Genomic DNA, 26,254 nt, shown 5'->3' on the forward strand with positions numbered 1-26,254 from the left:
AGCAGCAGATGCGACGCCATCTTTCGATCAAGCTTTAGACTGTGTTCTAAATAGTTTAGCTCTAAAGTTTATAGCAGATATATAAACATAAACAAAAAACTATCCATATCTGATACGATGATACGATTGGCTGTGGCTACGTGCAGACGCATGACAGACATTCGTAGCGCCCAAAAAACGGCTATGGACGATCATTAACCACACCTCTCCTACGAGAAACTGAATTGGTGGTCCCCAGACTAAATATCACTTGTGAATATTTAGTCTGGCTTGGCCAGGCTAGAGGAGTTCAGGGTGAGGGGACGGAAGCCAGACGGTGAGATCGATAGATGGATCAGACTGTTGTGGTGAAGAGGGAGCTGAGTCGGGGGCAAAGCTCTCAATTTACCGATCGATTGATGTTCCCACCCTCACCTGATTTGGGTACCGCCCGAAAGGACGAGATCGCGGATACAAGCGGCCGAAATGAGGTTCCTTCGCAGGGTGGCTGGGCGCACCCTTCGAGATCGGATGAGGAGCTCAGTTACCCGGGAGGAGCTCGGAGTAGAGTCGCTGCTCCGTCACATCGAGAGGAGCAGCTGAGGTTTCCCATTACTGATAAAATTGTTATGGTTTTGTGGTTTTGAAGCAGCACAACGTAAAGTGAGGAATACCAAATTATAAATGTCAGGTTATTTTACAGCTTTAGGTCTTTCTGTGCTGAATTAAAAGTAAACTAAAGCAGGCAAAAGCAGCACAACAAAGTGGACCAACAAACCAAAATCCAAGCTGTTCCACCACTAACTAATGCTAACCCCAAAAGTGCATGTTTACAAATTGAGCTTTGTCAAATGTCTGTCCTCTCTTTCGCCAGTCGCCAGTCACGGCGTTGGAACCGTTTTTGCCGCAGAAAGTGCCGTGCCGCGGTGAAGTCGGTGACGTTTTACTGGCTGGTCATCATCCTGGTGTTCCTCAACACTCTGACCATCGCCTCCGAGCACTACAACCAGCCCGACTGGCTCACCGAAGTGCAAGGTACCAACACATCCATCTGATCTCAATGTGGAGCCGGGGGCAGAAAAGTCTGGCATTTGGATTGGCACACGGGAAATGTTTGCCCACCTCTGGTATAGAGTTTAGACTTTTTTCCTGCTCAGATCTATAATACGTTGCTTGTTTGAAGACATGTCACACTAATAATCTCGCTTGAAATAAGAAAGCAAACATTTTCTTACCCCTGATAAAGCAGATGAATCAAGACAAAATGTATTGAGTCGAGGAATGGGCAAACAACTTTCTTTTTCTTTTGGACATACTCAGGAATGTGTGCTCTACAGGTCAGGGGCCGGATTGACTCATCTCCCTGGCCGGATTTGGCCCGCGGGCCCCCTGTTGGAGACCCCTGATGTATAATATGTGATGAAAAAGGATTTACCTATTTCATCACATTTTGACTAAAAAGGTTCAAAATTAGGTGTAGTGCCTATTATACATTAACCAGGACAATTTTGATTAGTTCAACTTTTTAACTTCAATGTATCTTTCAAACTTAACAGATTTCATAAAAGTATCGAGAGTAAAAACGAAAAAAGGTTTAGGTGGTACTGGTATCAAAAAAATGAAAGGGAATTTTTGTTTTGTTTTGCTGCTCCTGTTAAACAAATTTTCGCCCCATTTTTTGTCTTGATTGCAAATATTTCCCCCATTTTCAGCCAATTTTTTCCCCAATTTCTCCCCTATTTTTTTTCTGAATTTTCCCACAAATTATTCCTTATTTTTCACACATTTCTTGACATTGGAGATGAACCTGATACTGTAACTTTGCAGATCTTCCAAACATTATTGCTCTGTTTTCTGGTTCTACACCACAAATCTTGGGTTTCGGAAAAAGTATCGGTGATGTAGATCAAGTATCGTTAAAGTGCCGGTATCAATAAAAAATGCAACGGCCCTACTTGTAAATACCCCTGCGGTAACTCCGTGCGTGTGTGTGTGTGGTTGCCCTCAGAGGTGGCGAACAAGGTGCTCCTGGCCATGTTCACGCTGGAGATGCTGGTGAAGATGTACAGCCTGGGCCTACAGGCGTACTTCGTGTCGCTGTTCAACCGCTTCGACTGCTTTGTGGTGTGCGGGGGCATCGTGGAGACCATCCTGGTGGAGCTGGCCATCATGTCTCCCCTGGGCATCTCCGTGTTCCGCTGCGTCCGCCTGCTGCGCATATTCAAGGTCACGCGGTGAGGATGAACATCATGCACTCAGTTGACTCACGATTGGTTTGATCCAATCGAAGACAATCAACAAACACGCTATACTTGGAAAGCTATGTATTTCTGTGTTTTTGTAAACGTGTAGCAGAACACTTGAGTGCGTCGGGATGTTAAGAGGTATCAATAAACATGCTAGTTGTTGGCAGCAAATATAAAGCCCGCCCACTCACAGGAATACTGCCACACAATTGGCTCAACCCACCAGTGATACGGACGCAAACAAATCAGCATGAGCTGTTCCAAATGGATTTTTGTGAGTTTGTGATCATAAATCTCACTCCGACTTGAAGCACAAGTTAGCCGTCAGCTACTGTAGCACTTACAGTGTAGCTTAGCATTGCCGCCCGCCTCAAAAGCAAAGTTCAAGGTTCAACTTTATTATTGTCCAGAATGAAGGAGGTAGGTGGAGCTGACCAGTGCGGGACATTACGCTCTGGGGGACAAACCCAGGAGGCGGTGCACCGTTTCCCCGACCTCCAAAAACATGCTGGTCAGGTTGGTCCACAATGACAGCGCACAGAGTTGCAGCAGCTCAGGACTAACCCAACATCTGATCTACGCGATTTCATTGTACAATTGTACAATGACAAATACAGAACTGACTTACTTACTTACTTACTTACTTACATCACAGCTTAACTGAACAGTTCAGCACCAGTCTCTGTGCGCTGAATGTTTCTGGCTAACTTCCTGTTGGCCAATTAGGGTAAATACTGCTCATCGAGCCAAGTGTGTTTCATAAAAATGTGTTCATATTGTGAAGCGATTTTAACCTTTGTAAGCAGTAAATTAACATTAGCCTTAAAGGAATAGGCCACCATTTTTACATACTGAGATATGTTCCTACCTTAGCTTAGACAAGTTCATTTGTACCTGTCAAGTCTTCACACGTGCCCTCAGTCATATAAACACAGCACAGACGGCGTTAGCATTTAGCCTCTCCCCTTCTCCACTATAGCTCCAAAAGAGGTGAAGATAGAAGCCAAGATACCAAGCTCTTCCGCATTTTCCCTATTTAAATATGATTACGTGAAGTGTTACACTATAAAGTATAATTACACAAAATTAAACAATGTGGATTTTCTAAGCGGATAAAGAGGGGAACTATATTGTAAGGTCTAATAATACCAGGAGTAGTACTTTACAAGTGTTTGTCCTCGTTATAGCCTCTGGTATGAAAGAGGTTCAGGACATTCTCAGCCTTCGTCCTGAGTGGAGTAGATGAAACTCCTTAAGGAGCCGGTGATCTGGACGCTTCATTTTCTGTTGGGCTTTATATTTGACCCTTCGACTGTAGGTGTCATGTAGCTGAGACCAGTCATAATTATTCATTATTAGTTAACCATTTTGTCTGCCTTTTTGACCAACTTTGTGAAACTGTTTCTCTCAGCTTTTACAGCACGTGTACAACCCCTTTCCTCTGTTAAAGTACGGTAAATGCTAATCTTCCCTCTCAGTCACTGGGCGTCCCTGAGTAACCTGGTGGCTTCCCTGCTGAACTCCATGAAGTCCATCGCGTCCCTGCTGCTGCTGCTCTTCCTCTTCATCATCATCTTCTCGCTCCTGGGCATGCAGCTGTTCGGAGGGAAGTTCAACTTCGACGAGACCGTCACCAAGAGGAGCACCTTCGACAACTTCCCCCAGGCCCTGCTCACGGTCTTTCAGGTCAGTGCACATGCTGAAGATATACGAAATAAAAGGTCACCACAAGAGCCAGCACTTTTATCGATACTACCAAACAACAGGGCGATCACAGGAAAACACAAGAAACCTTTTTAAAAACGAAATGGTTCATCGCTTTAGCGTTTCGTTTGACTTGGCTGTGATTGGCTAAAATGGGGTGTGCTCGATCTAGTAGCACCTCAATTACAAAAATGAATGAAAAACGTTCTTCCGGAACTCTCTGATGGACCCACAGCTGCACCAGCCCCAGCACGCCATTGTTACATATATGTATCTGTTTTGTTGTTCTCAGATTCTGACCGGAGAGGACTGGAACACTGTGATGTACGACGGCATCATGGCGTACGGAGGACCGGCCTCTTCAGGGATGGTCGTGTGCATCTACTTCATCATCCTCTTCATCTGTGGAAACTGTATCCTGACAGTGGTTTAGGGAAGCAAACAGTCATAATACCTGACCGTGCAGGGTTTAGGCTTACTGCAGGGAAGCTATTAGACTCAAAACATGAACGGCCTGATCAAACATTATCATATGTAAGTGTTTCCTTGCGTTGGGATGTCAACATGTTAACTGGACATTCATGCCTCTCCCAGAGAGTATACAGATAGATATATAGACACGTTAAAAGTTTACAATAAACATCACAAATAGCATGACAGAAAAACGGATAAAGACAGAGACATATCGAAATTCGGGCAACAGCAGAAAGTTGTGTTCATTAACAGACTTCAAAAATCATTACAGGAAAAAGGCATCATCAGAAGGCGTCTGTATCCTGGACTAACTCCAAATCAAGTCCCACGGATTCTGCCCCCAAACTCTGAGAGCCCGATCTTGTGTTTCTAATCTTATCTTCAGCTTCAGACCTGGTGCAGTAAGTGGCTGGACAGGGGCTGGACAGACTCCCATGGCGATGTTAAAGGGACTATACAGAGTTTAAAAATGTTAAAATTATGTATTTTCCTCCCCCTACATGTTCCAGCCATGTCCTAATGTGTAGAATGAGCCCAGACCTGTTCACCACAACTGCCTCTAAAATCCTGCGCTGTCAATCAAAAAGGTGTTACGTCATGCACGAGCTTAATATAGAAGGTGCAGTTACACTTAAGACCTGAGGTGGCAGTAGTGAGTATACAATGGCCAACTTACATCTAGCCCCTTTAAGATTTCAGATTTGGGTAACTGGAGAAAATATGGTCCGTTCAGGCGGGGGTACAGTGAGAGAAATAGTTTGTAGTTTATCCTGCGAGCGCTTAATAAGATGCACGAGGTAATGTAAGAAAGGGAGAGCGATAAGGAAACAGTAAGCACTCGTTGTTTTCAGCGTTGTTTGTCGCACACCTTGCCTTAACTGGCCCTGAAACTTCAGGTCCAATGACTCTTGCTCACTAGGCTACAAAAATCACTCTACAGTTTTTTTTGCTACTCCAAGCAGATATCATGACATTATTCAGGTTTACAGATTACAATGCGCTTATTATTTGCTGCAGTTGGGGTGTCTTCACTTTGCCAACTTTATGTAGTTGAAATATTGCTTCTAGATGATGACATCACAATCTTGACATTAGCAGGGACAGAGGTGATCGTGTCCTGTACTGACACACATTCCTCCTTTGCCAGTCTCTTTGGGACAGGCCAATTTACATTTCTTCTCCCAGGACTATAAACTTTGGACTATAAATGCACTTTCTGTCCAATGTATCCCCACCAACAGTAGCCATGACAAAGAGACGGGTGTTGTTTTCCTGAAGGGAACTCGCCCAGACATCCTGCTGAACGTCTTCTTGGCCATCGCCGTGGACAACCTGGCAGACGCGGAGAGCTTAAACTCGGCTCAGAAGGAGGAAGAGGAGGCCAAGAAGAGGAGAAACAGCGCCAAGTATGACCTCATTCACTCATTGACCTTTATAATAAAAAAAGTGTTTAATTTTATTCCCCTCGTCCATCTTCAGGGAGTTCTTCATAGACCAGAAAAAAGCAGACTCAACTGAACTGTCCAACTGCGAAAAGGCAAGTTTCAACAGCATATAGGTTCATATAGAAGTACTACAACCGAAAGTAGATTCTAAATAAATAAATGTGTGTGTGGTCTCTTTCCAGATGCCCGAGGAGAGTCTGATGGACGATGAAAAAGACCCTTACGCAGTTCTCCGTTCTCCAGGTATGAGCTTCATTTTAATATTTTTTTCCTTAGGGACAGAACCCACTCAGTGACTTTGCTCAACTGTATTTACCGCATACATTTGGCAGAAACACAAAAACTATGGTGTAAGTCAAAGGTTTCCGGTCGTGTCCAATTTAGTCCAATGTCAAAATGTCCCCTCATTCCCCTGTTTGTCTGAATGTTTTCAAATCTTTTATAATGAAAAGATGATGTTTAGAAAGTTGGGCCAAGACACATATTCCATGAGTCGCGATGAGATTTCAACATCATTTGTAATAATAAATAAAGATTAAATATTTCCTGTAACTGTAACTAATGGAAATCTATTTAAGAGTGCAAACCAATATATTATGTGAACATTAGTGGGTAACTACAGCCCCGATCAAAAGAGCCTTGGAACCATGTTAACCCCTTTAACTCCCACCTGAACCGAGCACATTTTCCCCAGTTTGGCTTTACCCCAATCCAAAAGCTTCTGGAAAAAATGTGTGAAAACAGCGACAGAACTGAGACGAAAACAATGATGAAGATGTGACAAAAAAAAAAAAATGACAAAAATGTGACAAAAAACAGACAAAAAAATGACAAAAAATGACAAAAAAATGACAAAAAAATGACAAAAAAGACAAAAAATGTGACAAAAAATGACAAAAATGTGACAAAAAATGACAAAAAATGTGACACAAAATGTGACAAAAAATTACAAAAAAAATTACAAAAATGAGTTGAATACCCCCCCCCCAAAAAAAAAAGATAGAATAAAATCTGACGTGAGGAAAAAGATCCATTTAGATGAGTTTTGTAGATCTTAGCTTTCAAATTAGGTGTTACACTGGCCTACAGGATTTGGGTTAAAGCTGAACTGGAGAAAATGCTCTCGGTTCAGGTGGGAGTTAAGAGGTTAAGATCCAACCATTTTTCAAGCGGTCTTAAAGGAATAGGCCACCGTTTTTACATACTAAAATATGTTCTTACCTCACTTTAGCCGAGTTAATATATCCCCGTCTGGTCTTTGTCCGTGCGCTCTGTCACGCAAACGGAGCACATACGCAGCCTCTCCCACATGTCATATAGCTCCGAAAAAGCTCACGATAGAAGCTACCAAGCTCTTCCACGTGTTCCCTATTTAAATAAAGTTACGTGAAGTGTTTTCATGCGAAGTCTTTGTCCGTGCGCTCCTGGCAGAGCGCACGGACAAAGACCAGACGGGGATATATTAACACGTCTAAAGTGAGGTAAGAACATATCTTAGTATGTAAAAACGGTGGCCTATTCCTTTAAAGTGATCGTCTGGAAGTCTAAATCTATTACAAATGTTATGAAAGTCCCTCCTTCCCTCCTTCTTTCAGCAACTAATCAAAGTCTAATATCCTCCCGTGTTGACCAATGAGACGAGCTTTTCGTCTGAACCAGCCTGTTAAGTCCAATCAGGAGGGAGGGGGAGGAGCTTGATCGTTTACTCTTTAAAATTCTGTTCCTGCCCTCAATATTTTGCAAACTAAAGCCCTATTCGCACGGGATTAGTTTTACGCAATCATAAAACACGAATTTTGCAACACACGTGTTTTAAAACTTGTGCGTAAAAGTCTCATAGGAGGAGTTACTCAGAGCCTCCCCTGCTCGTCAATATTAAGCCTCAGATTTCGGGGGGTGATTGTTCTATTATATGGGGTCCCTAGATAATGCTTATCCTGTGCGAATAGGGCTTATGAAGGGCTCTCTGGTTAAAGAGGGCAGGAATTTGATTGTTTACTTTCAAATTTCACTCTCTCTCCTCACTGCAAACTCACAGACTATCACTTTAAACTTTATATAAACTATATATTCCTTTAAGAACCTTTAGGCCGTCTGCAATGAGTATAATGGATGCAGTGCAGTAAAATAAAGGGAAAAATCCATAATATCTAGCCAGGAACCAAAAAATCTTGCCACAATATCTTGGGAGATCTTGGCCCATCCCCAGTATTTAGGCATTGCTGCCTCATTTTGGTGCCCTAAGCAGAAATGTTTGCTGTGCCGTGGCTACCACTATCACCCCGAGCCTGAGGGCCACAAAACATTGGTCTGAGGGCCCCGTACTCCAGATTTAGTCTTCAGTCTTTGTTGTTATTAGCAATAGTCTCATATATCATAGTAGAACGGAGTGAAGTACAATTTAATGACAGAAACAAAAATACAAATGATTAACCCACCACTGCTTGGAACAGATGAAGAGGAGCTCCCTGAAGTTCCCCCAGGCCCCCGGCCCCTCAGACTGTCTGAACTCAACCTGAAGGAGAAGGTCCCTCCCATCCCTGAGGGCAGCGCCTTCTTCATATTCAGCAAAACCAACCCGTAAGACCCGAACCTCACCTCCTCTGCAGCCTCACCTCGCCAACCCTCACACGTTTCATTCTGTCGCAGGTTTCGAGTGCTTTGCCACAAGCTGATAAACCACCAGATCTTCACCAACCTCATCCTGGTCTTCATCATGCTCAGCTCGGTGTCCCTGGCCGCTGAAGACCCCATCCGAAACTTCTCTGCGCGCAACATAGTACGTACACACAGCAGGGTGTTTCACTACATGTTCATGTTAACTGCACAGAAGCGACACGCGGCTTCTTCCCGGACTGTTAGTCGGAGCATGCGTTTCCTCAGAGGGATTCAATATTCCAAGAATCCGTGGTGTTTTGTGCCAGCAGGTAAAATAAAATGCAACAGGTTTTTGCTCGCCTGGATCGCCAACTTTTCAGATTAGGCTGTTACAAGCAGGACTAAAGGTGGATTGACAACAGACGAAAGTCATCCTGTCGCTGTTTGGGATTTCAGGTTTCCTTTGTCCGCTGCTAGGAGGCTAGGATGAAGCGAGCAACCCAAACCCCTGACCGAGCCCGACAGTCGCACAGTGCTCTCTGTGAAATGTTTCTAACGCCTGTCTCACTGTGAGGGGTCGACAAAATGGCTCGGCCCCTGTTTAAACGCTGTGTGGTGGAAATACACAATTTACGCGTAAATTGTGTATTTGTGAATTTATAATTATGGCAAGAAGAAGAGAGAACACTTGAAGACTTTCCTGGCAAAGAAAGTCTTGTAAGGTTTGAAGCTTCAGAGCTGCTTCAGTCTGTTTGAACACTGACCTCTTGTGGACAAACTTTATTATTGCGACTTCTCATAACATGAACTGACACTTGGCCAGCTGTTGCTGATACAGGCTCCAACGCAGTGTTTCGAAACAATCTGCCCATCACTACTAATTTAGTGAGTCCCACAACTCAAAAACACAATAGAAAAGCTCTCCTTCCACAATCAGCTGATTGCCGGTAACGCCAGGCCAATCACAGCGCTCCTAGTGCAGCAACGGAGAGACGCTGACTTGGCCCGAAACTAGCTTCACCGAGCTCCACAGACCACTGTCTACGCCAGTGGTTCTTAACCTGGGTTCGATCGAACCCCGGGGTTTCGGTGAGTCAGTCTCAGACGTTCAGCGGAGGTCCGGCTCATGTGATTCGTGATGACACGCCTCGCTTGAAGGGTTCGGTGAATGCGCATCTGAAACTGGTGGGTTTCAGTACCTCCAACAAGGTTAAGAACCACTGGTCTACGCCCAATGGTGATATTCAGACCAAACACACCGCCACAAAAAAAAGATAATTGCGTTGGTGTGAATGGGCCTTAATGACTGTTGGCCTTTTAAAACAAATTGAATCTATCTTATTCATTCACATTTCGCACATGGGTGAGGAGAGAGACGGAGAAGCTCCTGGTTGAGTCAGTAAAGTCTTCAAGCACATTATAAATTCCTCACCTTGATCATAGTGAATGAAGGCAGGATTTTTGGCGTGAGGAATTCCAGTTGTGATGTTCTGCCTTTGGAGCCACAGCTCATGGTCCAAGAGGTGAGCGGTTTACCAAGACACCCCTCGCCTGCGTCGATTAGCCATTAACTTCACGATTACTACCGTTCTGAACACAGAAGTATCCTCCAGGGAACAGTAACGGCAGTCGGAAGTCACATGTCGCTTCTGTCCACACACACTCATACTTAGGGCAAATGTTTCAGCTCCTAAGGAGATATATTGTAACATCTACTGCCGAGAGACTAACACTCTCACCTCACAGCTAAATGTAGCATGCATAAGAGTTTTCTCTTCCATATAGAGTGTTTTTACATGCATTCAAGTATCCCGGTTATTAGTCATATCCCGTTTCTGACAATATTCTGAATATGGTGATTACACGTGTATTACCCCCCGCTCTGCGGGGGGTAATGAGGCTCATTTATGCTCTCTGCTCGAGACACATACAGATACACATGGAGCTTTCTGTCAGTTTCCTGTGTGATTCTGTCTGTGCCGCTTTGTTCATCCAGACTGATAGCTACATAACAGTACATGAGCTAACCACTGGGGACACTACTGCACATAACAGGTGAAGCAGAACAAACGGCTAAACGTCTGATTTGAACCATTTGCAAACAAAACCACCATTGCATTACCCCATTTTTTGGACTAACCCAGTGTGGTATAAAAAAAACAAAGACAAACAAAACCAGGATATTTTTAAATCCCTCTCAATAACCGGGATCCTTGAGCGCATGTAAACTAACCTCTCACATGTGCCTCTCTCACATGTGGCTTGTGTATAATAACCCACTTGCCTTGCCTCTTGCAGATTCTTGGTTATTTTGACTATGCCTTCACGGCTATCTTTACTGTTGAGATCCTTCTGAAGGTAACGTCCCGCTAACTGTGCGCTGTGCCCTCTGGTTCCTCCTCAGATCCTAGGCTATGCAGACTATGTCTTCACTAGTATGTTTACTTTTGAGATCCTTATCAAGGTAAAAACGACCAAAAAGAAGCACCAAACCCTATCGAGCTTGCTGCACACGTCTCCAATCTGTCTGTCTGTCTGAGTAAGATGACAATATGGCCGCCTGCTTGTCCCATTAAGGCATTAAGAATAAAGCGATTCATGTTGTCTGTCCGTTTCCATAACGTTGTATGTTTTGAACGGATCTAAAATGAAGATCTAGTCTGCTTGTCATTACCCTGTGCTGTCATGGTTTGTGTAGCCTTTAATGAACTAGTAAAGGGACATATTATGCTTCTTTAACCTAACACGTTTTCATGTCACTCTTGCAACAACATGTCCTGTTTAGTTGCTCCTACAGACTCCAAGCTTTTTTCAGAGATTTTTCTTTTTTATGTCAAATTCCTAGCCTGATTTGAAGGACTATCAACAACGTAAAATTTGAATTTTTACAGACTTATTCAATAACAAGCTTATAAAAATAAAAAAAAGATACAAAATTTGATCAAACCTTTGTATCTAATATATCAACAAAATAATAACATATAATTAAACCTAGTCTTATCCATTATTTAGATTTAGTCGCTGAAAATATCCACGTTTTGTCATATTTATGTCAGTAATCTGCAAATCTGTAAACAGCAAGTTTCAAATTGATATCTCTAAATTATTTTTGTTGGCAGTGTCTGGCCTTAAAGAGCCATAATAAACCATAATAATACCATATACCATATATATAATACCATAATATGTCCCCTGAAAAGTTACATTGTCAACGATTGTCAAAACTTGATTCTTTTACCTGTTGCATGTCAGTGTTCCAGTATTCTACTCTATATCAGGGTCTCCAACCTTTACTCCCTGAGCTACTTCCATCCATCCATCCATCCATCCATCCATCCATCCATCCATCCATCCATCCATCCATCCATCCATCCTGTTTGCCATGGGAGACCCTACCAGGGGCACAAAGCCCTCAACAACAGTGCTCCAAGATCATTCGGGTGCTCAAACCCCTCCACCATGTTAAGGTGGCGGTTCCAGGAGGGGTCCCTGAGCTACTTACTAGAAAGTAAACAATGTTGGGGATAACACATTGTGAGACTTATTCAGAGTAAACCCACTTAGCTAAAACTCAGTTTTCTCTTAATCCTTGACTATATTTATACTGTAGGTTGTAGTTATAGTGTATATAACGCAAATATATGGTGCCTTTGGGGCCGACTGGGAAAGTACTGTTGAGCAAAGAGGTTGGAGACCCCCGGTATAGATGTTTTGTGTGTTTCTAGCATCCCATAGTTCACAATAAGCATCATCCATGTTTTAGAGATCTATAAATTTAGTTTGAAAATACTATGTATATCTACAGAGCATACCTGGCCTCTAGGTATGCTCTGTAGATATTTGGATATTTGAGACTTGATCTTAGCAGTAATGTTAACTGTGTCGTCAGATGACAGCGTTTGGAGCCTTTCTTCATAAAGGAGCTTTCTGTAGGAACTACTTCAACCTCCTGGACCTGCTGGTGGTCGGAGTGTCCCTGGTCTCCTTTGGAATTCAGTGAGTATTACTACTACTACAACTGCAAAAGTTCAATCTTGCCTAGGGCACCAAATTGGCCTGGGTCAGCCCTGACTATACTGAACTGCTGGTCGTCGGAATGTCCCCGGTCTCTTTTCTTACGGGGGAGCTTTACCTCATTATGGTTATTTTGGTTGCATGATCCAATCGTCCTTCGTCATATTTTGCCAGATCAGTTCAACTGCACATTTTAACTAGAGGTCGACCAATATATTGGCTGGCCGATGTATCGGGTCTATATATGGGTATTTTACAATATCGGCTATCGGCCAATATAATGCCAACAAAAGGTCAATATTTCTGGAACCTAAAGTGATGGAGGCTTCCCCCTTTTGTGCGTTGGAAAGAGCTCAGTCACAGCCTGAGCCATCCTTCACCATCCTAAACCTCAGGGAGCTGAGAAACATTGTTGTGAAAATCGATCATAGGTTTGTTCACCTCGGATCATATCTTGTATTTTATTATAGACTTTATAGACTTTTGCTCATAATTTCAGAACCATGGTCTTTCAAATGAGCTCCCACTGAAGTACCTAGTAACAAACCATACACAGGATTATAGACCAGACATTGTTTAAAAATCAGCTAAAAATATCGACGGTGCTCATCAGTAACCACCAATCAAAATCCACCGAAATTGGCTAAACTTGCATAGGTCAACCTCTAGTCTTAACCGTCAACGTCTTTCTGGATTTGCTTCATCCACTGCTTCCATTGTCCACCTTCAAGTTTCTTTCCTTTTGGTTTCCACTATAATATAACCTTTTGGGTCCTAAAATCGCCAACACTTTGCTTTCTTTTTGCACATTTACTGGGACATGCCGGTTATCCTTTTGAGCAGACGAATTTGGAACGCTTTTCACTTCATCTCCGTGTTTCTGACTCATATAAAAGTACGCAAAGCAAAAGGGACTTGTGCAGTGCCATTTTTGCTTCTAGTGTACGTCTACGTAGTTCAGCTTTCTGGTTGATCCGTCTTTGATGATCACCGTCGTCTTTCACGATCTGCCCCATGAATTCTCCCACACACTCATCATTTTGAAGTGTTTCTTGACTTTCTTGTCTTATGAGTTCTAGTACTAACATCGTTGTCACCATCGTACAACTTTGGCAACTGTTACTATTTCACCTCCTGCTGTAACTACTGCTGACACTCAAAGTCCAAATGAAATGAGTGTCTCTGGTTCTGTTGCGTAGGTCGTCTGCCATCTCGGTGGTGAAGATCCTGCGTGTTCTCCGAGTGCTGCGTCCTCTCAGGGCCATCAACCGAGCCAAAGGACTCAAGGTCAGAAAACTTCATATCATACGTTCTCATGATGACAAAACTCTAACCATAACAATTGTTCCGATTGTACTGATTTGGATTGGTTTGTAATTTCAAAGTGAGACTTGTTTTGTTTCTAATGTCTTCAGTGTTGTGTTGCTGATGTCCATAATTACTCTCTTCCAACGTGTGGTGAAGGAAGAAAACGACTCTGCTTCTTTTTGCAGCATGTGGTGCAGTGCGTGTTCGTGGCCATCAGGACCATCGGGAACATCATGATCGTCACCACGCTGCTGCAGTTCATGTTCGCTTGTATCGGGGTGCAGCTCTTCAAGGTAACACTCTAGAAGGTCCTGGATTCGAGTTTTTGTGTGGGGTTAGCGTGTGTCTGCGGAGGTTTTCTCTGGGTTCGTCTGGTTTTCCTATCACTAAAAACGAGAGATTCTTAAATCTCTGGGGGACTTTCCTGATTAAACAGAAACCAAGCCAACTTTTTTGGCATCCCTCTTAGTCTTAGTCTTTTGGATGAAAATGCTTTTAGTTTTTGTCACATTTAGTCATTTCTAAATGAAATGGTTTTAGTCTAGTTATACTCTTGCTAGTTTTAGTTTTGGAACATTTTTGTCAGTTTCATAAAAATAAAAAAGGTAAGTATTAGTGTTTTAAGAAATGATTTTAAAGGATCTGTATCCTACTATTGTAGCCAAACTTTATGCCAAAGTAAAGTATAGGAATTAACATGATATATTGTCCCTCTACCACTATGGAATACTGATTTTTGTGATAAATATAAGTATTTTCTGGAAGTATTTTTCAAACCCAGAAGACAAGACGCTTCGATTCAGTTAACTCCGCCCCCTCTCCCCGAGTTGATGCAGCCAATGCAACTTTTGTAGAGGTAGAAATAAAATACCACAGCAAAAAGTGAAGTTACTTCACGATGCAGTTATAAGGAGTTGACATTTGCTACAGCTTCATAAATGGCTAACACACACAAGCTAACACACGTTTTGACTCAACACCGCTCTGGCCGCTCCATCATCGCTGGTTATAAGAGTTTAATCCACATTGATTCTGGCGAAGGTTCACCAAGCATCCATCAGTGAAGTGACGGTCACAGACAAACACTATTTTGGCTGATAGTCGCTGAGTTGCCTCTACTTTAGGTTGAATAAAGTGTCCATGACATTAGCGTTAGGTAAGAAAAATGAACAGGTGTGTCCAAAGTAGGTTAGAAAGAGCTCCTTCTTCACAACTGCGGCGCAAACATGACATCTGTTCAGACGCGCAGTTTGTTTTCTCCGCAGGGGCCACTTTTTTTACATTTTTAATTTGTCACGACAGAATTAACCACAAATTAAAGCAGGATTCAGGAGAAATGCTCAGAACTGCGTGAATGAAGCCAAGAGCCACTCTGAGGGTGTTTTTGATAAGGAAATAGCTTAACAACATGGCTAAAAGTTCCAAAAAGTCAATTTTGCATGATACAGGACCTTTAAAGTGATAGTCTGTAAGTTTGCAATGTGAGGAGAGAAAGTAAACAATCAAATCCATCCCCACTTTAACCAGAAAGCCACTCCTAGTTTGCAAAATGAGGCGAGCAGGCACAGAACTTTCAAAAGTAAATGATCAAGCTCCTCCCACTCCCCTCCTGATTGGACCTGACAGGCCGGTCCACAGGAAAAGCTGGTCTCATTGGTCAAAGGGGTATCCCGGGGATTCTGATTAGTGTCTGAAATCAGGGAAGGATTTTAGAAAAATATATTTTTATTTAGTGTTGTGCATGTTACCTCAAATATCAGACCCAGGCTGAGATCAGGCGAGACTGGGCACTCGCTAGGTGGTTGAGTGCACGTGAAATGAAAAAAATATTCTGGCAAACTTTTGGATCTAATGAGACAGTGTTCTTGGTAAATATTCTAAAACATGTTCAAACCAGGACCATATTACGACTTGACTTAAAGGAATAGGCCACCGTTTTTACATACTGAGATATGTTCTTACTTTAGCTTTGACGAGTTCTTTAGGACCTGTCTGATCTTCACCCGTGCCTTCAGTCACGTAAATACAGCGCAGACGGCGTTAGTATTTAGCCATGTAGCCTCTCCCCCTCTCCTCTATAGCTCCAAAACAGGTCAAGATAGAAACTACCAAGCTCTTCCACGTTTTCCCTATTTAAATATGGTTACGTGAAGTGTTACACTACAAAGTATAATACACAAAATTAAACAATGTGGATTTTCTAAGTGGATAAAAGGGGGAACTATATTGTAAGGCGTAATAATACCAGGAGTAATTTGGCATCCGCGCAGTAAAGTGAAGATTACTGCGCGGATTTCGAGCTACTCCTGGTATTATTACGCCTTACAATATAGTTCCCCCTTTTATCCGCTTAGAAAATCCACACTGTTTAATTTTGTGTAATTATACTTTGTAGTGGAACACTTCACGTAACCATATTTAAATAGGGAAAACGTGGAAGAGCTTGGTAGTTTCTATCTTGACCTGTTTTGGAGCTATAGAGGAGAGGGGGAGAGGCTAAATGCTAACGCCGTCTGCGCTGTGTTTACGTGACTGAAGGCACGGGGGAAGATCAGACAGGTCCTAAAGAACTCGTCTCAGTATGTAAAAACGGTGGCCTATTCCTTTAAGAGCCAAAAATAGAGCAGTTCAAAAGTTAGTTCTGTGTGTTTTTAAATTCCCGACACCTTCATCTTACTTGATCTAGTTGTGGCAGTTCCAAGCAGTTCCACTTTGTGCTGTCTTTGCATGTGGTTTGATGATGTTGATTGTTCCACTCTAACTGGAATAATTTAGCATTAACATTAACATTCCTCTGTTCTTTTCCCCCAGGGCAAGTTCTACCGCTGCACAGACGACGCCAAGTCCAGCCCGGATGACTGCAAGTGCGTCAGTGTGATTCCAAAAATCTGTGTTGCTTTCTTTGCTGGTGCTTTCACTGACCCTCCCTGTTTTTATTTTATTTTCAGAGGCACTTATATCCTGTACACCACGGGGGAGACGGCCCTGCCCATGGTGCGGGAGAGAGTGTGGTACAACAGCGACTTTAACTTCGACAACGTGCTGATGGCCATGATGGCTCTGTTCACTGTGTCCACCTTCGAGGGCTGGCCCACGTGAGTGCTGAGTTACAGCCACACTAGGGGGCGCTGTGACTCGATGTTGATACTGAATAGGTTGATAATGTTTGTCTTTGTAGGGTCTGTCCAAGTTTATGATGTTTTTGCCTTAAAGGTGATTAGTTTCTAAAACGATCTAATACATTATTTAGGAAAAAGTCTAGTAAGATAATAGCTTTGAATTGACCTGTCTTTGAGCTTACATTTGGGGACAGTTGTCTCAAGGACTCAGGGGTTGGTTGTCACATAGAGTATAAAATGGCGGGGACATTGAATCCCTACTGAATTGGGGAACAAAACATAACAGAAACAACTAATTAATTGCAAATCTGACATAATTTTAAAGGAACAGGCCACCTTTCTTTCATACTGATATGTTCTCACCTGAGCTTAGACGAGTTGATGCGTTCCTGTCTGGAACCGAACATGTTGTTAGCATTAAGCCTCCTCTCCTCTATGTGGGGGTGAAGTTAAAAGTGACCAAGGTCTTCCACGTTTCCCCTATTTAAATACGGTTACGTGAGCGTTTACACGATCCAAGTCTAGTTAGTTAGTTAGTAACGTGGATTTTCTAAGCGGATAAAAAGGGGAACTATATTGTAAGGCGTAGCAATACCTTAGGAGCACTTTGACGTCCGCGCAGTGAAGTCGACTTTCTGTTTCAGTGGGGCTGCAACATCAAGGGCTGTTTTTAGTGTGAGCATAACACTGTTGACAAACTGATCACTTTCATTTAAATCAATCAGCGAGCTATTCTCTGTATGTATATATATTGTATGTATATGTATATATATATACATATATGTAATTTTTTATCTAATGATTGTGATATATTTTCTATTTCCTTCCTATTTCCTTTCTGCCATTGTTGTCGACCGAGCTCTGAAACCAAACTGATATTCATTCATTATAAATATATATTATATTAATAGGACTATACAGAGATTAAAAATGTTAAAATTAAGTATTTTCCTCCCCCTACATGTTCCAACAATGGTGTTACTTCGGGTCCGAATTGCCGTTATGCACGAGCTTAATATAGAAGATGCAGTTACACATATGACCTGAGGTGGCAGTAGTGAGTATAAAATGGCTAACTTGCTACTAGCCCCCTCAACATCAACATAGCTATCTAATCTTTTAACAAATCATTTCTCTAATATAAAACATGATGATCTTGTGATTGTGAATAAACTTGATGTTACAAATTTATAATCAGTAAAATCAGATTTTCAGAGATCAGAGATCTGGACATATACAGGTAGATGTAATGTTGACAAAATATTATATAAAATGTTCCATCCCCAACCTCTATGTTGGAGGCGACCATGCTGTGCCTCTTAATAGCCCTTTTAAAGGCTTGGCTTGATGTTCTAAGTGTTTAAATCCCTGTGTCTCTCTGCAGCCTGCTGTACAAGGCCATCGACTCCAACAGGGAGAACATGGGCCCCATCTACAACTACAGAGTGGAGATCTCCATCTTCTTCATCATCTACATCATCATCATCGCCTTCTTCATGATGAACATCTTTGTGGGTTTCGTTATCGTCACGTTCCAGGAGCAGGGCGAGAAGGAGTACAAGAACTGTGAGCTGGACAAGAACCAGGTACGAGGGCTGGTAACTGTTACCGAGTATGTAACCGCGGTACATAATCCTTCATTGCGGCGTACTCTCCCCCCGTGCAGCGGCAGTGTGTGGAGTACGCTCTGAAGGCCCGGCCCGTCCGCAGATACATCCCCAAAAACCCTTACCAGTACAAGTTCTGGTACGTGGTCAACTCTACGGGCTTCGAGTATGTCATGTTCGTGCTGATCATCCTCAACACGCTCTGCCTCGCCATACAGGTAAGAAACCAAGAGTAAAAACTCCCATGGTGCACTGGGGACAGGCTCATGTACTACAGTATTCTGCCATGTTGTTTTCTATGTAAAATGAATGAATGAATTAGCTATGGGGTCTTTTTCTCGAGCGTGTCAGCAGTAGGTCTAGCGCCTGAGTAGAAGGCACCTTCAATGGTCGAAGCGCCTCTTTCCCCTAGGCCAGTGGTTACCAACATGGGGGGCGCCTTGGATTGCAGGGGGGGCCCAGAGCCTCTCCTATAAAGAATGTGTATTTTTTGAGCCAATTATGTGGTTAAAAATCATTACATTTGACTGAAAAGGCCTGTAGGTGCATTTAACACTCCAATTTCGGGTTTATTTGTTTGAAATAACTTATTAGAAATTGCAGTAATTGGATAAAGTGAGTCCACCCTTTGGAATTGCTCACATTTCTGCCTAAATTGGTCATAAAATGTGGTCTGATCTTTATTAAAATCCCAAGAATGAGTTAATGAGTAACACCAAGCAAACAATTGCATGTTATCATATTTATATTGGACATACACTCACACAAATTAGACTGTGACAATGAACACGTACATTGCAGGGAAACCCTGTTTGTGTAGAGCCACAGGATTAGTGGAATGCACTTGAGTTGTCTGCAAATGTGAACCTTTCAGTGGATTTTGTTTTCTTGTTTGGGTGAATCTGCTCCGGGTGCTCGATTTGGGTCAATCCCTCATCAAAGGGATTCTGGCCATTAACTTCTTAATCCCCGCCTGAACCGAGCACATTTTCTCCAGTTCGACTTTACGCAAATCTAAAAGCTTCTCGACTGCAGAAAGTAATATTTTTAGTTTCTAAAGTTAGACTAAAACATATTGTAGTTAGTTTAGGGGACTAAAAACATGAAAACGTCCAAAGAGCCTCATTTGATTTAAGTTCACTTTACTACTCATTTTACTTTGGAATTAGTTTTACTTACTTTTACTTACTTACTTTTACAATCGACTTGAGCAGGTCAGCTTCACGAGTGATTATTGCATTGAGAATTGTCTTAGTTTTAATTCATTTTAATGTAAATAGTGATGATATCAGTGTTGGATTGATATAGAAATTTTAGGTCCAGTATTACTTGGTTTCGGATTGAATCCAAAATCACTGGTATCGCCGATCCCTACTGTTGTGACACTGAATCATATACAGAAGGACAGGGTTCAACATATTGATAGGGCAATAGAATGTTCCAATGCATCAAGGCTCCTGTAGCTTTAGACGCTGTTATTTTATGATTTGGATGTGATGTAACATAGTGCCTCTCCTTTAAGGTGTTTTTCCCCTCCATGTTTGTCTTGTGTGCAGCATCACGGTCAGTCGCACCTGTTTAACTACGCCATGGACGTCCTCAACATGGTTTTCACTGGAGTCTTCACTGTGGAGATGATCCTCAAACTCATCGCCTTCAAACCCAGGGTAAAGCTCTTTGCGCCGCACTCATATTGTGATCGTAGTTCTCTCAATGTGTTCAGTGGATATTACCAAGTTCATTTTAACAAAATGATCTGCTGGTTACTCAGAAAGAAAGAAAACACAGGGTTCAAGTGGGCTGGAAATCTTGGGTTACTGACAATCACCATCACCAAGCAAACCGAGAAGAAGCAGAGCGCATAGAGCTCACTGTTAGTCCACTCTACAGAGGGAGACAGGCGGATAATCATATGAAAAGAGCAGCACAGTCTCTGTGCGCACAGTGGGGGAAGCTGCAGGTTAAATGCACCTCCTCGATAACAGCATTTATCATAAAATATCATGAACAGAGTCTAATCTTCACAAGCTTTTATACACTTTTTATTTGACAACAATCTGCCTCATACACCATTTCAGCCAAATGAAATTAGGCTGCATTTAACAAAAAAGCAACATCAACAGAAGGTCAGGTCCTGGAAAAAGGTTGTCTTTAGTGTGTTCTGGAGCCTGTGTCCTCTCAGCAAGAGGCATCAGCTCACAGACGGAGCTGAGACAGGGGCGGACCTGACACAGGCAGCAGAGGGAATTGGGCCCCACTGGGCAACACTAACACAGGATTTTGACAGTAAAAAAAATGACTGGAAAAAAAATACTGTAAGTAAATAGATATAATTTAAAAAGTAATAGCAACTGTGAAAGTGAGTGTTGCTAAAAATAATAGCTTTTTTTATTTAGTGAATCATAGTATATCATAATGTAGACCGGGGTATGGAATGTCATCATGGAACCTCTGGCCCTTAAGATGATTGTGAGAAACATTATTACACAAATCAGAGATATGTCTGTTAAAGTGCTCTAAAAATGTGATTAAACTGTCAATTCCTTTAAAATGTATTAGCAGAACACCAATTTAGGCCATGTGTGATGTACAACAGCATTAGTAGAAAGTAGTCCGGCCTGTGGTCTTTTGACAATAAAGAAAATCAGCCCTCCACCAAGCAAACTTACCTATCCCTGATGTAGACTGTGTTCTGAGTTTTATCATTGTGAAATAAGGGTTGCCTAAAATACTGTTTAATTAAACTTTTCCTGAGGGAGGACCCCCCCCCCCCCTTCCCTTCCTGTTGTACTTTGCCTGCTACATACAATAATAAGGGAGCAGACTTGGAAAAACTTCATTTGAAATGAAAGCAATGGCAACCTCTTCTGTTACATAGGAAAAACAAATCTATATCAGCTAGAAAGCAACATAATGTAGCAAACTGAGTCTGCTAGAAACCTCCCAAAGTCCACTTTAACGCACCATGTGTTTACATAATGGAAATGGGTGGCGTTTATCATCTAGATTCTAGATCTTCCCTTGTGACTACAGACAATTTCTATATTACACACACATTTTCTTTGCATGTACAGTTTCTACACAAGTTGCAACAAAAATGTGAACAAATATAGTGGCTATTCAGGTGCTTTTATCCCATCCCGGATAGACATGTTGACCTCTGCCCTCTCCCTATGCCCTTTGCCCCCCCTGTGCCCTATGTGTGTGTATGCGTGTGTGTGTGTGTGTGTGTGTGTGTGTGTGTGTGTGTGCGTACGTGCGTGTGTGTGCGTGCGTGCGTGTGTGTGTGTGCGTGCGTGCTGCCGTGCCCAGGGTTATGTGGGCGATGCCTGGAACGTTTTCGACGCCCTGGTGGTGATCGGCAGCGTGGTGGACATCGTCCTCAGCCAGGTACCTCACCCCTGACCTCTGACCTCTGCTGCCTCCTTCCTCTGCCTCCTCTCTCCTCTGTCCTCATCTCCTTTCCTTCCTCAAACCGCTGCTTTATAAACGTATGGAGCAGATGCTAAAGGTGCGGACGAGGCTCTGCTGGAGAGAGCGAACACAGTCTCTTGTCTGTTGTCACGACACAATTTTAGCTCATGATTTACTGAACGCGCTGCACTTTGGGTTTGAGAGTCAGACGCTTGTCAGATCACACAGGGTTAATGGCTTGTTTGATTTCTCATGAAATTGCCCAAACAAATTGCAGTAAATTACACAATTCTCTAGAATGCCATATTTTCAGTTTATCAACATTATGACCTTTAGGGTTAGGACTTAGGGTTAGGCTTAGAGTTTGGGTCTTATGTTTTTTACATTATGCACCTCCAAAGTACTAATACACATTATTCCATTGTGTATGCACCACATAGATACAACATTACATTGGGGTAATAAAATATTACCAGAAACAGCTACATTTAACAGCTTTGCCCCAGGATTACTCAAAACTGCGTGAATGCAGTGAAATTCTATTCCAGGCCTGTCTCCAGAGAACGTTCTAACATGGTTTAAAGCTCAAAAAAGTCAATTGCATATGTCCACTTTAAAGGAACAGGACACCGTTCTTCCATACTGAGACATGTTCTTACCTGAGCTTAGATGAGTTGATGTGTACCTGTCTGGTCTTTGTGCGTCCACGTCACGCGTGGCAGCTTCCAACTTCACCCCCGTTTGGAGCTATAGGAATATACTGAGAGAGGCTAAATGCTAACAACGTCTTTGGTCGTTTTGCATGACTGAGTGCACACACAAAGACCAGACTGGTACGCATCAACTCGTCTAAGCTCAGGCAAGAACATATCTCAGTATGGAAAAACGGTGGCCTGTTCCTTTAAAGCGGGTGGTTCACATTTGTCTCCACTAACATGCTTGTTAGTCACGCCCATCAGGAACTTAAAGAAATCTCGCTCAGTCCCAGGCTACACATCTTTGTAAAGAAGAGGAAGAGCAAGGAGTCTGTCTGGCCAGGCTAATTTACTGTCCTCGGTTAGCTAGATTGCACCTGAATTTGACGATGGAGAACAAAACGCTATGTCACTCGTCGAGCAACTTTCTAAGAGGCTGTGTCGACGCTCCCCTGACCATTTCAACTCTAATCGATCACTTTACTCTTCTCCGTGTGCTTCATGTGGTTGTAACCTGTCTTTGGCTTTCTCTTTGTCTCTCTCTCTGCTTCTCCCTCTCTTTCTTCTGTGCGTGAACTCTGGCCGCCGCTCAGAACTATTTTGCCGATGCATGGAACACGTTCGATGCGCTGATTGTTGTGGGTAGTGTGGTTGACATTGCCATCACTGAGATCAATGTAAGTAGCACACGCACACGCTTCTGTCCTCTGGCTTTGAGTTGCGTTTAAAAAAAAGATTATTGAGGAATTAACAATAATGTGTGTGTATTTCCTGTGGCCTGTCGTGCTGCTGCCCATCAATAATAGTTCACAAGTCTCACAGTTTGAATGCAACATAATGCCTCTCTACATGTGTGTGTCATGTTTGTGATTTTGTCTGCAAAACCTTATTCTCGTAAAACACGCGAGACGACTGTATTTTTTAATCGAGTCAGTTTGTCTCCCTGTGTGTACCAATTTGCCTGCACTGACGCTAATTTAACACCAGCTTTAACGTTTTTCAAGTCGACAGCGATCCCAGTGGTGAAGGTGATAGTGGAGCCGGGGGTAAGGAAGTCCATAAGCCCCTCCCACTTCCTGTTTCATCCACAGTCAAAGCATCCCCACCATTCGTCGTGGGCGTCTCGTCAGTCACGCTGTTTTCTTTTACTGTCTGGAGATAGAACACGGGGATGCTTTGTGTTCCAATGAAGTCATCTTTTCTCTGGAGTCACCGTCCTCTGTTGGTCCTGTCGGTGCATGGCATGGCTCACAGACGCAAAATCATGGTTGTTTGTCTTTTTTGTTTTTCTTTTTATATTCAGATACAGTTTGCTTGTCAGTGCGGGGCCAGTTTCACAACAGTGGTGCTTGTAGTGATTAGGGATTGGAGCCGATTCTGGAAAAAGTATTATGTCTGGGATCGATTCCAAATATGCAGTATTGAGCTGATGCTTGTTTTGGCTTTCATCGTTTTAAAAATGCTATTTAGACCAACTTATTCTTAGTGAATTTGCTATACCTCATTTTGAAGCTCTGAACCTGGAGAATTTAATCGCTGCGCAACATGCTAATGCTAGCAACTGATCAAGGCTAGGACAGAAACTCTGACTGATGATTCTTCCCTGGAGAAGGGCTCAGTGTCTTTAATTTAAGTTTTGAACATAAATTATAAATACTGGTAAAAAATGCCTGATATGACCAGAGGTGGGTAGTACTCAGTTTACTTAAGTACTTTTTTGAAGTAATTGTACTTTTGCAAGTAGTGTTTTTCATACAGTACCTTTTACTTCTTCTTAAGTAATATTAAAATGAAGTATCTGTACTCTTACTTGAGTAAAAAAAACAAAGTAGTAACACATGCCTCTGTGAGTAAATCTTTAAGTGACAAATCTTAAAAGAAGTATCTCTTGATTAGTTAGCTTAAAGCAGAACTAAGTAACTTTTTCATCTCCCCCTGGTGTCTCTGGCCAGAAAACCACACTTGCCGCTTTCCCTGCTCCGACCCGGAGGCCCCAATACACACTAATGGAATCACGAAGAAGAAGCTAACAGGCTAACGGGCAAAGCTAACTGCGGGCTAGCAGCTCTTCAGTATTTACAGCCAGGTTTCAGTGACAAAAATGATCTCCATTGTGTAATGATGAACAATATCCATCTCTCCCTTTGTCTTTTCTGTCAGCGTAGTATTTACTCAACAATTAATGAGTAAAAAAAACGCATAATGCTACGACGCCTGCAGTGGCGTTTATGGCCTCTAGGGGCATGAGTTACTTAGTTCTGCTTTAATTCTTCATGATTTCTTTATGATGTTTTGATGGTAGATTATTTGAAAATATTACAATGTTCACATTATTCATGTTTTGTTTCTCATTCATGTTTTCTCAATTTGTGTCAAACAAGAATCAAAAGTTTATGCTCAAACAATAACTCAGTACTCACAGTACTCAAGTAACTCTTACTTGACTAAATATTTTGACTACTCGACCCACCTCTGGATATAATATTCACAACTTGTAATGATCAGATTAATGTTGCACGTTGTTTATCAACAGGCCAAAACCAAATGGCCTTAGTCATGCAGCCAAGGAGGTTTCACCCATTACACATGTTTTTAGTTAAAAGGACTAGATAATGGTTGGCCATTTTATGCTCACTACTACCACCTCAGGTCATACGTGTAACTGCACCTTCTATATTAAGCTCGTGCATGACGGCACTTCGGACCCGAAGTAACAACCTTTTGAGTGACAGTGCAGGATTTTAGAGGCAGTTGTGGCAAACAGGTCTGAGCTCATTCTACATGGCTGGAACATGTAGGGGGATGAAAATACTTGGTGTTACTATAGTAAGATTTTTAAACTCCGTTCCTTTAAGTTTAGTTTAGTTAGTTTTAGTGTTTGTTTAAATAAACCACTTCAAAGAATAAAAAAAAAACTTTTCTCTTTGCATGTTAATACAGGGTTTTCTGTGGGACAATAAAAGCATTAAAAGTCATTCAATGAATTGTGCCTATATATCAATGCTTTAAATGTCATTTACAAGCATTAAATACATTCTTGAACAATTCTGACATTGCTTAACCATTTTTTACTGTTTAAGTTTATCGAAAATGGATTCAAAACATCTCCAGCTGTAGTTTTTGTTGTTCTGAAATTGACCATACATTGACCTGCCTCTAATTCCTGTAATATTAAACCTAGACAGTAGATGGCAGTATTTAGTTTATTATCACGTATAGGCCACGTATAGTGCACATTTTGAATACTATTTTTTCATATATACTTTTTGTGTTTATTTCATAGTTCATTTAGTTCAAATAAGGCCACATCATTTGAAGTCAGATTATTGGTTTTATGTTTGGACACATTGCTCGTGTGTGAGAACTCTCTAACCTTTTCCTGCACAGCTGCCGTCTTGCACTGTTTGATTTGACCTTTTGCCAAACCAGGACATTCCTACAGTGATTATAATCGTTATTGAAATGATGCGCGTAAACAACTGCCATGACTCACCCACTACACTGTAACTATACTGTGCATACGGGAATGAGAGATGATCCATCCACAGGTGTGTTGTCAAATCCACTGGGACGCTTTGTGAAACTGGCTCCCTCTGGTTTCTAAGGTGAATGAAAACTTAGAAGTCTTGAATGTTTGCTTTGAAACAGAAG

At 42.2% G+C, this 26,254-nt stretch overlaps 1 protein-coding gene across 1 annotated transcript in view; it reads left to right on the forward strand.

Annotated features, from left to right (window-relative positions):
• The window catches only part of cacna1db (calcium channel, voltage-dependent, L type, alpha 1D subunit, b), a 124,110-nt gene that overhangs the window by 73,228 nt on the left and 24,628 nt on the right, over positions 1 to 26,254 (forward strand). Inside the window, exons 14-32 of the mRNA XM_079558125.1 lie at positions 854 to 1,014; positions 1,988 to 2,213; positions 3,704 to 3,911; positions 4,222 to 4,342; positions 5,695 to 5,809; positions 8,300 to 8,428; positions 8,498 to 8,627; positions 10,851 to 10,910; positions 12,336 to 12,442; positions 13,660 to 13,747; positions 13,954 to 14,061; positions 16,580 to 16,632; positions 16,717 to 16,863; positions 18,272 to 18,473; positions 18,554 to 18,712; positions 20,051 to 20,161; positions 21,807 to 21,884; positions 23,197 to 23,280; positions 23,608 to 23,649. Of these exons, the coding sequence (XP_079414251.1) occupies positions 854 to 1,014; positions 1,988 to 2,213; positions 3,704 to 3,911; positions 4,222 to 4,342; positions 5,695 to 5,809; positions 8,300 to 8,428; positions 8,498 to 8,627; positions 10,851 to 10,910; positions 12,336 to 12,442; positions 13,660 to 13,747; positions 13,954 to 14,061; positions 16,580 to 16,632; positions 16,717 to 16,863; positions 18,272 to 18,473; positions 18,554 to 18,712; positions 20,051 to 20,161; positions 21,807 to 21,884; positions 23,197 to 23,280; positions 23,608 to 23,649 (2,329 nt within the window). The remainder of the gene's footprint in view (positions 1 to 853; positions 1,015 to 1,987; positions 2,214 to 3,703; positions 3,912 to 4,221; positions 4,343 to 5,694; positions 5,810 to 8,299; positions 8,429 to 8,497; positions 8,628 to 10,850; positions 10,911 to 12,335; positions 12,443 to 13,659; positions 13,748 to 13,953; positions 14,062 to 16,579; positions 16,633 to 16,716; positions 16,864 to 18,271; positions 18,474 to 18,553; positions 18,713 to 20,050; positions 20,162 to 21,806; positions 21,885 to 23,196; positions 23,281 to 23,607; positions 23,650 to 26,254) is intronic.

Source organism: Gobius niger, assembly GCF_951799975.1.
Source record: "Gobius niger genome assembly, chromosome: 6".
Lineage (NCBI taxonomy): Eukaryota > Metazoa > Chordata > Actinopteri > Gobiiformes > Gobiidae > Gobius > Gobius niger.